Genomic DNA, 15707 nt, shown 5'->3' with positions numbered 1-15707 from the left:
TTTTTTTTTTTAATTTCATTTATTTGCTTGCTTGGCTGATTGCTGGCCATACCATGAATCAGCCGATAGTCGAGTGCCGTTAATGGGCCGAGGTTATCATCCCGGCTATAAGCCGTTTATCGGTCAATAAAAATTGCCATTGCTGAGCGATTAATCGACATTCTTGGCCCAGTAACGGCCTGATATAGGGCTGATTTCCAAACTTTGTATGGGACTTTGGATATGCTCTGGTTTCAGTCTGATTTCAGTCTAGTATCACTCTCAAAAAAGGGCACAAAACCGCTCTGGAATCACGCTGGACTTAGTACGGTTCGATTCTAACTCTGGTTCCAGAGTAGTTCCAGAATATATTTGAGACCGCAAGGGTAAATATATTTAAATTAAAAATTTCGAATTTTTCAACTGACTATAAATTTCCATGACATGAAATGTAACATAAAATGTTTATTTTGTTTTGTTAAATAAAGAAAATAATTGATAGAATCTTTAAGTATGTATTCAAATTTGGTGATGAATTTGATGAGACTATTAATAGTTTTCAAAAATTAGATAAATAAATGAGTGTTTTGCGGATGTATAGAAATATCTTTAAACTATTCTGTATCTTGTTTTTTAGTTCATATAATGATGTATTTTCGTATTTTACAAATATTATTGTCACTTGGCTAGTGCCTTGACATAAATAAAATTATCAATTAAATACTCTCTTTTTCTCTTTCTCTTTAACATACACATAAATATCAAAAGTTTCAAATTTCATGGGGCGTTTGATAAAATTTTACTGATTTTACATGAATATTTACAAATTCTATACTTAACTTAGCAGTCACATCATGTCATTAGTTAAGTATATTTTCATTTATACACTTTTAAACTATTATGTTATAAATATAATTTATGGTAAAGAAGATGTTTGTAATTTAATTGAAGAAAAATCACCTCATATGCGTCTTAAGAGACATCTTTTTTGTAATTATGATTCAAACGTTCGTCCCACGAATGATTTATCAAAAAATAAAACGTCTATCAAAATAATAGTGATTCCAAAACTAATTGATTTCGTGAGTATCTGTAGTTATTAATTTTATTTTTGATAAAATACATTATTTTTAACTTTAATTTATAATTTAAATATTAGGATGACTCTTCAAATGTTATGAAATTACATTGCTGGATATATATGGTGAGTATATAACATAACATAATAATAATCAATTGCACGACTCATTATAGAGTGTGCTTTACAATCAAAAAATTCTGTTTGCCTCTTTTTCACTATTGTGTTTATACTGTTCCACTCTTATTAGACCACAGAGCTTAACCAAATTATACGTCATCGAATAAAGATCTAATAAGGATTGCTTCTATTACTTATAAAGTTCAATTTATGTATTAAATGAAATTAAACTAAAAAAAACATCAAAATGTGTCAAAAATTTTCCCGTCAAGCAGTAGAAAATGTGTCCGTAACCCGTGAACACAAAAACTCGAGAAAAAAGCCATTGTCGAACACTTTTTTTTTAAAGATTATTATAGGGCCAAAGAAGAACTGTGTCATAAATGGTCATCAAATTCGGCTCCGTTTAATTATAATTAATAAAAAGAACTTAATTAATTTTGTATACCCTGACAGCATACAAGTCGAAATGACTGCTTTACGGCGTCTTTTTGAAAGAGTCCTCAAGAAGTCTTATGTTGACTTCTTAAAGGTGTCATTTTCAAGAACTCTTAATTAAGAGTTTTTGAAGACTCCATAAATAAGACGTCAGTTTTTTCATATCTTGAGAACTCCTTAAAGACTTCTTTAAGATGTTGATGAGACGTCCAAATCATAAATAGGAACTCATTCAGAACTCATCAAGACGTCATTTTGCTATCTGGGTATCTATATATGTTTTTTACACAACTTTCGTTACACCAGTCGCGCTTGCGCGAAAAAATACACCTGACTATTTCTCGGAACGAAATTTAAATATCTAGTGTAATAAAAATGAAAAAAAAAAAGTTGTCCTTAAAACTTTTATCGTACATTTTGTTTTTTTTTTGCACGACTCTTTAATGCGAAACATTAGAGTGTGCTTTACGATCGAAAATTTTTTTTTTTTATAAACTTTCCACGATCAAATGAGTATCCAGAGTCGTGCACTTTTGGATTTACCAAACTTTTTAAAATTTTTATTCTGAAAATTACTCTCTAAATCCGAAACAGTTTATATATACTACTTTTCGGTGGTTTTCACTGTTTCAGATTTAGAGAGTAAGAAAATTGTAAAACAAAATAATAATTTTTTCAATCAGATTACTATTATATATTTATAAAACTATAATTAAATTTAAGCAAATGGTTATTTTAGCATAATTTATATGCCAATTTAAATTCTAATAGGCGTGGAAAGATATTAATTTACAATGGAAACCAGAAGAATTTGATGGAATTGATGACTTGTATCTTCCAAGTTATGAACTGTGGACACCCGATATCACTATTGTTAATTCGTGAGAATTTTTTATTTTAACTTATTCATTTAAAAAAATTATTATTTGAAATTACATAAATCATTTTGTTATTATAAACTATTTACTTTTTTAATTTTATATTGTAACGTTTTCGCAATTATTGATAATACACAGAAAAAAATAATTTGCAATTACAATAAAATATATTATAGATATGTAATAGTGGCAGTTAAATATATATTTTATTTAATCAAGCAATCTTATCTGATTTATAAGATTCAGTCGAATTAAATATACATATATAAATATATATATTAGGGTAGGCCAAAAAAAGTGACAATTTTTTTATTCTTTAGTTACCGTGAAAATATTGTTTGAAATGACGACAAAAAAATTCTGTTAAAATTTGAGCTCTTAATATTAATATTAAGAAGTGCCTACTTGCAATTTTTTATTTCCTATTCAAATAACATAGCAAAAAACTTTTTTTGTTTAAAATTTTATTACTCAGCATCTAGTCAATGGATCGCAAAGATTGATACTTAATCTTGTAAGGAATTGGACGATCTACAAAAAAAGTCTTTTATGATTTTTCGCTTATTCCACTCGGTTCCAAGTTATTTAATGTTAAAGTTTAACCTTAAATAGTTTATTGGCAATTTCACAACAATTTGAATTTTCACTTTATAAATATGGTTCGAAAATAAAAAAATTGGTCTGTCAGTTGACCCTGCGGGCCAGTCCCAAAACTTCCCCCTGTTCTCGAGCTCCTTGAGCTCAAAAAAATCGTTGTCAATACATTTTTGAGCTCGAAAATACTTTTAGTCGACTTTTTTTTTCGAAAAAAACGTTTTTTACCATTTTTTTTCCGACGATATCTTTCAAACGAATTAATCGATTGAGATCTCCCAAATCAAACGCAACATACTTCAAATTAAAATTATATAAGAGCTGAAACTTTCAGGGAATTTTTCTTTCAATGTCTACAGCAATATTTTGAAGTGGGGGTGAAAAAAAAAAATAGTCGTTCCAAACGGACCACCCTAATGTATATGGATGGGTCATTTCACCAAATGAAATTTGTTTTGAAGTGTGACTCTCGCGGATTTTTATCAAATTTTGTGGAGTGATTCTCCACATCAAAATCAAAATTTCCTCGAAAGTTGAGCTCTTAATATTAAGTACTTCCGTAGTAATGACTTTTTGAATTTTTACGATTTTTTTTTTTCTCAACTTTGTTGTTAATTTTTTTTTACAGTAAAAAAATTTTCTATCAAAATACAAGCGATATATTTTTTTTTTTGTAAAAAATTCTCAGCTTTTGAATAAAAATATTCATTTTTCTTTACAAGTAATGAAAGCCCCCCCCCCCCCCAAATTGTATTAAAATGAAAAAAGCAATTTTTCTGGCCTTGCGACAATTATTCCTTTAAACTCGATATTTTTTTCTGAAAGCTGAGAATTTTCTACACAAAATATGTCATTTTCGCGATGGGGTTATTTTCTCTTTGATAGTAAAAGTTTAATTAAATAAAGTAATCGTATAAACGTACCGTTGAACACCCGGTCTTTAAAAAGTATAACTTACAGTAAAACAGCAGCACTATCTAGATGTACAGTAGAATATATAGAGCAAATTTTTTGGCAATGAATTTGAATGTCAAAGCTTGAAAAACTTCCATGAAAATATTTTACCGTTCAAAAAAAAAATTAATACAAATTATTTTATGATTTGTTTATGTTCAAACAAAAAATATCCCCATTACGAAAATGACATATTTTGTGTAAAAAATTCTCAGTTTTCAGAAAAAAATATCAAATTTGAAGTAAAAATTGTCGCAAGGTCTGACATTTCGCTTTTTTTACTTATATCCAATTTTTGAGGGTTTTCCATTACTTATAATGAAAAATATATATTTTTATGTAAAAGCTGAGAATTTTTTACCCAACAAGTGCTTTGTTTGCATTTTTATAGGAAACGTTATTATCATAGAAAAAGTTTAAAGAAAAGAAATCATCAAAATTCAAAAAATCATTATTGCGAAAGTACTTAATACTAAGAGCTCAACTCTTAAGGAAATCTTTATTTTTATGCGGAGAATCACAATTTGACTAAAATTCGCTGGAGTCACACTCTAAAAAAAATTTTATTTGGTGGAATGGACCTATATAAATAAATTTGAATCAACAAATGTTTATTTAATTCAATCAATTTATGTCTCTCGAGTAAATACATTTAGTTGCGTATATGAATCATTTTTCTCAGTGTAATTAATGTTGTTAAATTAGAGGCATCGGAGATCAAGAAGTTGGAATTGCCTATACAAATTGTGTTCTTTCTTCTTCTGGAAAAGTAGTGTGTGTTCCAGCAGTTTGCTACTCAACTAGGTGCAAAATATATCCAAAACATTGGCCATTTGATAAAAAATATTGTAGTTTCCAGTATTCATCTTGGTCACATAATAAAGATGAAGTAGAAATAAGTGCAGAGAGTTTTGAACTTGAAATGATGCATTTTATACCAAATGCAGAATGGAAACTTGATCATTATGACATTGTACAAGTCCAAAAAAAGTCTAAATACATATCACAATTAGAGTTTTCAGCTGTTAGCATTGATTTTTTCGTAGGACGTAAAAACAGTATCCTTTGGCGAATTTTCGTCTCACCATTAATAGGTAAATTTCCTTTTTTTTTTAATAATTAAACCAATTACTAATTTTTTCAACTTTTCCATATGACAATTTGAAATTATCTAAGGAAGGAAAGTTATTGATTTGTTAAAATAGAGTTCTTAATTGATGTCGACTTTTTGAAGTTCTAAAAAATTATTTTGGTTATTTTCAGGATAATGGCTGATAGTATGGGTGTGTGCGAATATTTATTTTATATCTCTAGAACAAATTGACCGGTTGAGATTGGACTTGTTACATTTGGAAGGGCTCATCAAAATCGATGTTGCGTGAAAATTTAAGATTTACTAAATTTTGTAGATTTATAGTTCTTATAAAAATATAAAGTAAAAAAAAAGTTTCTTTAAAACTACTTGACTCATTAATTATAAACTTTCATCAGCTTCAAAGCTTAAAAAACTCCGTTGAATATTTCAAGATCTACCTAAATCGGTTAACTTGTCTAAATGGTTTTTGACCTAATAACTACTTTTGATTTCTGCAAGAATCATTTTTATCAACTTATAAGTTTGAGACATTATCAATAAAAAATTTTAACAATAACTATTCTTTTACGTTTTTTTTTAAATTAATAACTAAGTTCGGTTAAACAAACTAAACCGGTTCATTTGTTTGAAGATAATCTAGAACAAAAATTTGAAAAATTGATTACTTGATTTTTTTAGATCTTTTCAAAAAACAGTTTTCGAGATTGAAGTTTATAAATGTATATTGTATAATAGAATTGAGCTTATTGAGCTCCAAAATAATAAGAAATTTTAGGGTTGGCCCACAGAGACAACCGTTTTTCAGATTTTTTTTTACTTTCAGTTGTAGTAACGATGACATTGACAACTACATGGCTTGATCCAGCATCAAATGAACGTCTTATAATTGCTTTTGTTAATTTTATAGTACATTTTATATGTTTGAGTCATCTCCATTGGCAACTACCATCTGCAATAGTTCCTAACATATGTAAATATGTTTTCAATAATTTTATATTTTCAAAAATATCTTTACTTAATAATACATATATTTCTCTTTATTACAGTAATGTTTTATCATAACTCAATGATTTTAGCGACGGTTGCTCTAATTTTAACATGTTTTTTACGAAAGCTCATTGTATTGAAAACTTCTCCACCTTTATGGATTTCTTCTACAATATCAAAAATTTTTGTAAATAAATATGGTCAGATCTTGTTGCCACTTATTTTTGATCTGAAGGCATCAGCTAGAATTGTAGAAGATGGTGATGATAGTAGTGATCTTATTCATTCTGATATCTCAAAAAAATCTAATTGGAATGATGTTATTATTCTTTTAGGCTGGATAACACTATTTTGTTTTATTTTTATTTATATTATTATGTTTGCAGTATTTATTCATGATTCCTAATTATTAAATTAATAATTATTACAAAATAACATAATATAAGTAATGTTGTCAATTTATGTTCATTTATTAAATTTTATTCTTTATTAGAAATAAATGAAATAAGAAACTGGAGTAATTCTGAATAATGGGTTTTAATGGTAATTAAATTATAAATCTATTGAATTCAACAATAAATTGAAGTCATTTTATTTTGAGATTAAAATTACTTCTTAAATATTTTCATTCATAACTAAAGTATTCTATAAAGTATGTTAAAATAAAAAAAATTCATAAAATTTAAATTATGAGATTCAAGTACATTCAGATGTACACGTAAATATTGCTATGAAGAGGTGTTCTTATAGTCTATTCAACAAGTGCCTTTTTGACGAAAACCTGTTCAAGACCACCGAAAATTATGATTAAGGTCTTATTCGATTCGAAATGGCATCTATAAAAAGTCCCAGAAAGATTTATTTCGAAGGATTTATATAAATAATAGTAAAAAAATTATTAAACAATCGAGCTAGAGCTTCAGTTAAAAGTTCAATTTGTTCAATGATTAACGGAGAATAAGAAAGCTTTGAATTGTTCAAGTCGTATCTTCAGTAGTTTATAAGTTATTTTAATAACAATGAATAAAAATAGGAAGGTAGCGACAAGTCCAAGTGTTCAATAATTTTAAAAATTATATAAAAAATAGAACAAAAATTTTTTCCGATAAAAAAACACACATGGTCGTTTCTAGTATTTTTTTTTGTATTTAAAAAAATATAGCATAAAAATTCATTTGTTTACGACAAATTGTTTGTTTAATAAACAAATAAAAAATTAATAAAAAAATTTTTTTTTTTATAATATAAGAGAACATGATAAATAATGATTTAAAAATAAATGGTTCCTTAATATTAATATTAAGCAACAAAAAAAAATTTTTAATTAGCAAATGTGTTTTTTAGCAATAAAAAAATGTTTCCAAGAAACGATTTTCTTCTTAAAAATCATTATTTCCATTAAGGATCAGATTCCCAAAAGAAAATTTTTAAAAATCTTTTGAACAATGCATTTGTTTATAACAAATATTTAAACAATGCCAGTAAAAATTAAAAAAAAAATTATTATCATGCAGCTTCTAACAATAAAAAAACAAATTATCAAAAAAAATTAAAAAAAAAAATTCTTGATTGCTTTATTTACGTTTTTAATTTTCCAATGCCTTCGATTGTTAATAAAAAAGTGAAAAATCAAAATTTTTTAATTTTTCCAACGGCGACCTTTTCTAAACCCTTTCAAGAATAGCTCCAAGAAGTGAAAAAAATTTCATATTTTCAGTTTTAAAATAATCAGGGTTTTTATGTAAACTTTCAATAGGTAAAAATTAACTAATTAACAAAAGCATAGTTAACTAAAAAATCGCGGTAAAAATTATTTTTAGGCGGATTACTGTTCATTCTTATGTTTAGAAAGTACCAAATTTTTTTTATTCCTTAATATTCATATTTTATCGGTCAAAATTATTTTTTTTAATCACGCTATTGATTCGATCGACATGCGTGCATGCACCACTACCCGTTTTTAGTCCCATTTTTACCGTTAAATTAAAATTATAAATATTGTCGGTACAGTTCCGGGAGGCAGGACTTTCTTTTAGGACATTTCTTGCTCTTTAAGAATCTTTTTTCAGATTTTGGATATCTCAAATAGTTTTTGAAATATTTCCAAAAAACCGAACCACTTTTTTTGTTTTAATAAAATGTTTATAACTTTTACAATTTTTGCCGGCCCCAAATTCCCACTTTAACATTTTTTATAGATGCCATTTCGAATCGAAGAAGATCTTAATCATAATTTTCGGTGGTCTTGAACAGGTTTTCGTCAAAAAGGCACTTGTTGACTAGACTATTACGTTATTCTCTCTCACACCCAACTCGGCGTGCAGTATTATCTTTGTTGCACTAATACAGTAATCGGGAACTTTGGCCAAGTTTTCCTCTTAAACAAATGAATATTATCCAAAAATTAAAGCACACTTCGCTAGAAAAAACTCGACCGAAAATATCTGATAACCCCTGTTAATATTAATAATTTTGTTTTTTTATATTTTAGATTCTTTTCATTTTCGGTTAGTATAGAAATTATTTTTCTTTATCGACATTCCACAACCAAATTCAATATTTTTTAATTTTTATTCAATTTTGAACTTTCCCGCTAAAAAAATCGACGTCTTTCGAAAAATTCGGGAAGTTATTGTATTTACCCCGATTTGCAAAAATCGAAATTTCATCAAATGTCATCGTTTTGAGGTCCTAGGAAGCTATTCTGACTATTTTCAGAATGATGTCCGCGCGCGCGCGCGCGCGCGTGTGTGTGTGTGTGTGTGTGTGTGTGTGTGTGTGTGTGTGTGTAAACTCTTTATGTCTTTTTAACTAATTATCCAATTTAGATGGTTAAGGCGGCAATCGAAAGAGCTTTTTGGCCATCAACTTTTCTGAAAATTTCAGATCATTTGATCAAGTAGACTCGAAGATATTGGCCAATTACGAAAAAAAAAAATTTTTTTTTTTTTAGTTTTTTATTGATTTCTCAGAAACGACTTATACGATCGATATCAAAATCAAATCAGCTCTAGAACTCAATAAAACGCGTCGATTGCCACCTCAAACATCAAAATCGGATAATTCGTTCGAGAGTTATTGCGGGAGAAAGAAATGGTATAAAACGGTTTTTTTCGATTATCTTTGAAGTGACTCATCTGATCAATTTCAGAATCTAATAAACTCTAGAACTTAATAAAATGCGTCGATTGTCACCTTAACCATCTCAATCGGGTGATGCATTCGAGAAATATCGTGGGAGAAAGAAATGCTAAAAACGGTTTTTTTCGAAACTAAAGATACACAAAAGTATATTCGAGCTCGAATATATATTTACAACGATGTTTTCGAGCTCAAGGAGTTCGAAAACAGCGGGAAGTTTTGGGGCTGGCCCGCAGGGTCAACCGATAGACCAATTTTTTAGATAGATTTTATGGAAATAACTATTGCACTTAGAGAAACTTTGAGTTTCAGTAACTAAAACTCTTCAATTAAAGCATTTAGCTGAGGAAGTTAGATGAGCAAACATCTCAATTCAATAGAACTCAACTATTAGTTACAGCAACTATTTAAATTTTTCATGACCCTGAAGTTAGCCGACATCCTCCATTTTAAAAATAAAAAATCTTATAACTTTAGAAAAAAAAAAATTTTTTCAAATTAAAAAAAAAAAGTGTAGATTTTTAAATTTTTTAGACGAATATTTTTTTAAAAAGATAAATAAATATTCGAGGTATAAATTGAAATTAAATTTTAAAATTACTTATTTTTTATTTAAAAATGTTTACAAACTTCATTACTTTTTGATTTTTATATACAATTTTTCAAAATCTAGACGAGTATTTTTTTTATTTTTCACTTTTCCAATTTTCAATCCGGAAATTAACCGTTACGCGCCATTTTTAAATAAAATATCTTGTAATTTAAAAAAATACAAAAATTTTTTAATTTTGAAAAAATACTCGTGCAGATTTTTTAATTTTCTAAATGAATATTTTTTTTAGGGATCAAAAATGTTCAAATTGTTATTTTAAATAAAAATTCATAAATTTATAATTATTTAAAATCTTATTTGTTTTTAAAATTTCTAGTCGGAGGCTCCCGTATTTATGAGTGAGGGTCAGAGCCCATTTTGTGATAAGTCAGATAGTTTTGCTGAAAAAGTAAAAAGATCTCGAAATTTACGATAAATTTGAGTTCAAGCTCCAATAACTTTTCAAGATATGAATTTATCAAAGAATGTTAAGAGACTTTTTTGTAGAGCGTTTAATTCCCTACAAAAATATATCTTGAGCTTATGTGTAAAATGAAGCATTGCCGAGGTATAAAATTCAAAACAAAATTTTTTTTTTCCGTGTTTATACCTCAAGATTTTATTTTTTGATCTTTTTAAAAAAAACATTCGTCTAGAAAATTAAAAAATCTACGTGAGCATTTTTTTTTAAATTTGAATTTTTTTTTTTCTAAAGTTATAAGATTTTTTATTTTTAAAATGGCGGGTGTCGGCTGACTTCTGGGTCATAATTTTTTCCTGTACCTATTTGTCCTCATGGTGCAACTTTTATATAAATATTTTTTAATTAGTCAAGTATGTTAGAAAAGTACCATTAATTGAAAAACATACCAAATATATATAATGCGACCACAATTCTAAAAGGATCGCAATAAAAATTGGTCTAGTTATCTTTCGGCGATTACCTTAATCAAGTTCAAAGATAAGTTGAATCGGCCAATTAGTAAAAATATGGTGATCATTTAAAATTTTTAACATAAACGAAAAATTCTATCTCTAAGGGTTATTTTTCTTATAATTTTTTAATGAAATAACTTAAATTCTGAACATGGTACGTCAAAACTGAGGGAATAAGTTTCAGTTTAATTTTTTTTATTTTTATTTTATATTTTTTACTGATTTTATGAAGGTTTAAAATTGTTTTTGAAAAATCTACTTTCGATTCTGACTGCCAAGTGGCATATTTTTTTATTTGTATTAATAATACACTGATAAAAAAAATTAAAAAATGTTATAGTTGCTCGTGGAATATCGATGAATAATAAAATCTATTATTTTCATTCAATTATATAGTAATGATATATAAATTTTTTCTCTGTAAAAGTTCAAATGTAGAATTTAATAATTTACAATAAATGATTGAAATTAAAAAAAGATTAACAATGATAAAAGGACCTGCCTGATTTTATCATTAAATCGAAATATCTTAACTTATTATAAAAAAGAAAAAAAAATATTACAATGAAACATTCGTTTCAAAATTATTATCATTGATAAAGTAAAAAGTCTTTAAGCATTTGTGGTAGTGGTAACAAATTGACCGCGTTTTCTTTTGTATATTGTAAAATAGCGTCCCGACAAGCACTTTGTAACGTAGAAACTGAAATTAAAATATAGTAAATTTATAAATATAAAAATAATTATAATCACAATTAATATTAAAAAAAATTTTAGTACCAGCATAGAGTTGGATAATTCTGACTTGTTTTGTTGTACCATAAACATCAACAACTGCATGTATTGGTTTTTCTTTATAAGGAATGTCTTTTCCACATACACCTTGATCCACTCCATTAATAATAAAATGCATTTCTGCTAAATCAGTACCACGTTGTGGTACATACATAACACCAATACGACTACCAGTTTCTGTCGGCAAAAGATTTTGGCATGAACCAATTGTGTTTGGTTTTAACGCCGTGTAAGGAATGATACCCCGTGAAGTCTGTACAGTAATGCCATCAGTAATTAATTTATTTTCAGTATGAGGATTTGTATCACCTTAAAAAAAAAAAAAGTTGAATAATATTTATAACTATTTTTTTTACAATTATATTAATATTAAAATAACATTGATATTTTTGAAATTATTATACATATATATATATATATATATATATATATATATATATATATATATATATATATATATATATATATATATATATATATATATATATATATATATATATATATATATAGAATTAATGTTTTTTATATTATCTATCATTATAGTCTCTACCTTCACTGACACTAAAGTAAATATTATGACTTTGAGTTATTGCAAATACCCAACTAGAGCCCATATTTACTAAATTGGGTAATGCATATTGAGGTAAGCCTTTTTTATCAGCTGTTACAGGATCAATTTGGGTTAGGCCTAGCCTCATATGACCACTCCATCCTCGTTCATATTTTTCTATTTCCAAAAGAAAAATTTCACCGGGTAGTAAAGGTTTTTCACTAAATGTTATTGCATTAGCAAAACTTTGTTTACGATAAGCTACTGTATTATCATCACAAAGTATTATATTTTCACCATGACTTGAATGAAATCGAGTCACAGTTTTTCGTGATTTTTCCGACATGATATAAACTAATTTTATTAGGTGTAATCAATGGAATTCTTATTTTCTTGCACTAAAAATAAAAAAGAAAGTTTACATCACTGAAAGAAAAACAATCAGTAGTTAATTGTACATTATAGTTATAAGAAACTACAGCATACAAATGATACAATGTTTACTGCTTGGTAGCAGACACACAAATACTTTTTTTTAATAAGCAACTGTATAATTACAAAGTTAATAAAAACATTTTAATTTTACAAATTATTGTACCTATCACAAATAAACAGCAATCACATATTGGAGCAAGGAGTGGCAGAGAGGTGAAAAATTATTTAACTATCACATGAAAAGTAAAAAAGTAAAGATTGAAGACTAAACTTTTTCGATTCATAAGCATGTAGGGTTTTAATTTTTAACTACTTGATTGAGTATAATATCATCAGTAATATAGTTGATGATGATGAACTCACTCTCGAAATTACTCAATAGATTTCACATTTTTTTTTACATATATTATTTTTTATTCAATACTTTTATTTGCTTATTATTTATTAAACCTACAGAAAAATATTCCTGATGTCCACCAGGTTTCGCTATTTCACAAAAAAAAATGGCCGACTTGAAATGATTTAATTTGAAATTCATTTAAAATTACATTATATTATTATTATTACTAAATTGATGAAATACTTGTGCAATCATTAATATTTATTTTTAAGTACTTTTACTATTGTTTAAAATAAGGTAACCTATAAATTGCGATATTAAATGAAGGTTTAATTAAAGAATTACATTAATATTGATGTCCACTCAAAAACGCTTCTGTAGTTGAACTCAATTAAATAATTTTTTTTTGTACTTGTCATTTCAGCTGCGAGAATTCCTAAGTGGCCTAACGTTAACTTTTTTTATCAAAAAAGCTAACAAAAAAAATGTTACTATTTACTTTGCGATGTAAAAAAGCAAATTTTATCCAAAAAATATCACTACTAATGTTCCCCAATTAAAAGAAACGATTCAAAATGATTAGAAACGATTCAAAACAATTCAAAACGATTCAATTTTACTACTATATAAATATACATTCACCATTGAGTGAATTGTTTTCTTTAATCAGGGTTGAGTGCCATGTTGTCGCCCTAAAACCTCTTTTAATAATAGTAGGAAAATAACTAAAATCAGAATTAGCACCTGTATGAATACAACGATATTCTGATTTGTACATTAGACTGTTTTTATGAACATAAAATGTACAACCATGTCGTTGTTTTATATTGAGAGCTTTTAACTATTGCACACTTCAATCGCTCATTTTATTTTTAATCATTACTTTTATTTTATTATGAATTTTTATTCAACTTTTAAATTATTAATTTAATTTTTCCATTTCTTAATTCTATTTCTTTTTTTTTTTTTTTTTTTTTAATTAAAATTTTTTCTAAATATCCCGCATTTTTGTTGTAAATGCCGTTATTTGTAGGTAGATTTCTTTAGAAATCGGCCTATTGCAATGGGTCTCATGATCGAATTATCAAAGAATTTTGCCACCATATATCTTATTTTACCTAGTAGAGTCAAAAAATACTGGCCACTCAAAAGTTTATATATGTATGTATATACATATATACACACACAAAATAACGCGCCTTGTCATCACGATAGCGCCCGCAATTCTTAATGGATCTTAATGAAATTTTATTCACTTATTGGACGATTACCTTGATCAAGTTCAAAGATGAGCCCAATTGGTCGATTAGTTTGGAAGTTGTGGGTGTTTGAAATTTAATCTGATTTTCATAAAAATGAATTTTCTGGCTTTATCCTAAAATAACTTTTGAACCGAAAATGATAACTCAATTATGTAAAAAGTATCCCTCGCAGATTTGAATCACGGTGAAAACACCATGGGTTTGTTCCATTTTACCACTGTGTGATTACGCGATGTATCTACCGTAATTCCACGGTGACTTTGTGCGATTTCACCACCGTGGTTTTACGGTGTATCCACTGCCTAATCACAGTGGAAACACCGTGTACACACGGTGGTAAAATGGAACAAACCCACCGTGTAACCACGGTGGATCCACTGTGTTCACACGTCCACGGTGTTTCCACCGTGATTCAAATCTGCGAGGTATCTCAAAATTTGAACGATTACCTTTACTTTTCACTGTAATACTTGATTTTTTGAAACATCTTTTCTAACAATTTGATGATATCGATAATTTCAAAAAAAATAAAAAAGCTTATTTTTGCAGCTTAGTCTTCGAATAACTTCTAAATAATAAGGCATAACCCATTTCCTTAAAATTCATGTTTAAGCTTACAAAATAAGTATTAATTACACTATCGTAGCTTTATTGTATTTACATATATAAGAAATCTACCTTTCCATTCCGGGTAAGGCCGGATGGCTCTTTTTTTTTCAATCCTACTGTTCTACGCTAGTGCTGCCAGTAATTAATGGGGAGAAAAAAAAACCGTTCATAAAGCACCCTTAGCGCTTCCGCGTTTGAGGTGTGCAATTTACTTTTGTAATAATAACAATAGTAAAAATAAAAATAGTCGCTAAACTTTTCGTGAATAATCAGTTTTACGTTTTTAATTAATTAAAATTAAACTAAAAGGATTTAGACAATAGAAGATAATATAATTCAAAATGTAGAAAAAAGAATATATATTCATTTACAAAAAGTTAATAATTAAAATAAGAGTAAATATGAAAGAGTAAAGTATAATGAAAAGATTGGTTTCAACTAAAAGGAAAATAGTAATATGCTTGTGTTTGCCGTAAGAATGCAATATCTTTGGATTTATTTTAAAAAAAGTAAATAAATTCTGTTCTAATATGAAGAAGCGGTGTTGTAAACATGTATTAGGAATGGGCGACAGCGGTGGATTTATACTAGGGGCAGTCGGGGCAAGTGCCCAGGGTGGCAAATTTTTAAGGGCGGCAAAATTTTGAAAAATAAAATACATAAACTATAAGTTTAAGTAAAATTCCAGTATTGGGGCGGATTTTTTTCCGGTGACCAGGAGCGGCATTAAGTTTAAGTCCGGCCCTGATGAGCGATATCTATCGATATTTCAACTATCGATATTTTTTTTCTAAAGTATTATTGTTTTCTATCGATATTTTTTTGGATAAGATATATCGATACTCAATAATAAAAAACTAAAACTATCAATATTACAATTTCGATATTTTTTTTTTCAATATCGCCCATCTTATCTTTAGACA

At 27.4% G+C, this 15707-nt stretch overlaps 2 protein-coding genes across 3 annotated transcripts; one reads left to right on the top strand and one right to left on the bottom strand.

Moving 5' to 3' along the window:
- The first annotated feature begins 826 nt into the window (after window positions 1-826).
- Window positions 827-7313, top strand: LOC128667671 (neuronal acetylcholine receptor subunit beta-2-like). Its single transcript, XM_053738774.1, has 6 exons — window positions 827-1061; window positions 1139-1183; window positions 2387-2496; window positions 4747-5135; window positions 5961-6107; window positions 6184-7313. The coding sequence occupies exons 1-6, from the start codon at window positions 834-836 to the stop codon at window positions 6528-6530; spliced, it is 1266 nt and encodes a 421-aa protein (XP_053594749.1). The 5' UTR covers window positions 827-833; the 3' UTR covers window positions 6531-7313.
- A 3982-nt stretch (window positions 7314-11295) lies between these two features.
- On the bottom strand, window positions 11296-13054 carry LOC103571492 (neuralized-like protein 2). Of its 2 annotated transcripts, none has more exons than XM_008549671.3 (4): window positions 12737-13054; window positions 12139-12564; window positions 11574-11897; window positions 11296-11496 (listed from the first exon to the last, which is right to left on the bottom strand). In XM_008549671.3, exons 2-4 carry the CDS (start codon window positions 12482-12484, stop codon window positions 11384-11386), a joined length of 783 nt encoding a protein of 260 aa, XP_008547893.1. In that variant the 5' UTR covers window positions 12485-12564; window positions 12737-13054; the 3' UTR covers window positions 11296-11383. The 2 variants fall into 2 exon arrangements, with proteins under 2 accessions (XP_008547893.1, XP_008547892.1); XM_008549670.3 differs by having other exon boundaries at window positions 12139-12536.
- Between the last annotated feature and the right edge of the window lie 2653 nt (window positions 13055-15707).

The sequence above is a fragment of the Microplitis demolitor genome, chromosome 4 (genome assembly GCF_026212275.2).
Source record: "Microplitis demolitor isolate Queensland-Clemson2020A chromosome 4, iyMicDemo2.1a, whole genome shotgun sequence".
NCBI lineage: Eukaryota > Metazoa > Arthropoda > Insecta > Hymenoptera > Braconidae > Microplitis > Microplitis demolitor.
This window is presented reverse-complemented; position numbering and strand designations above follow the sequence as displayed.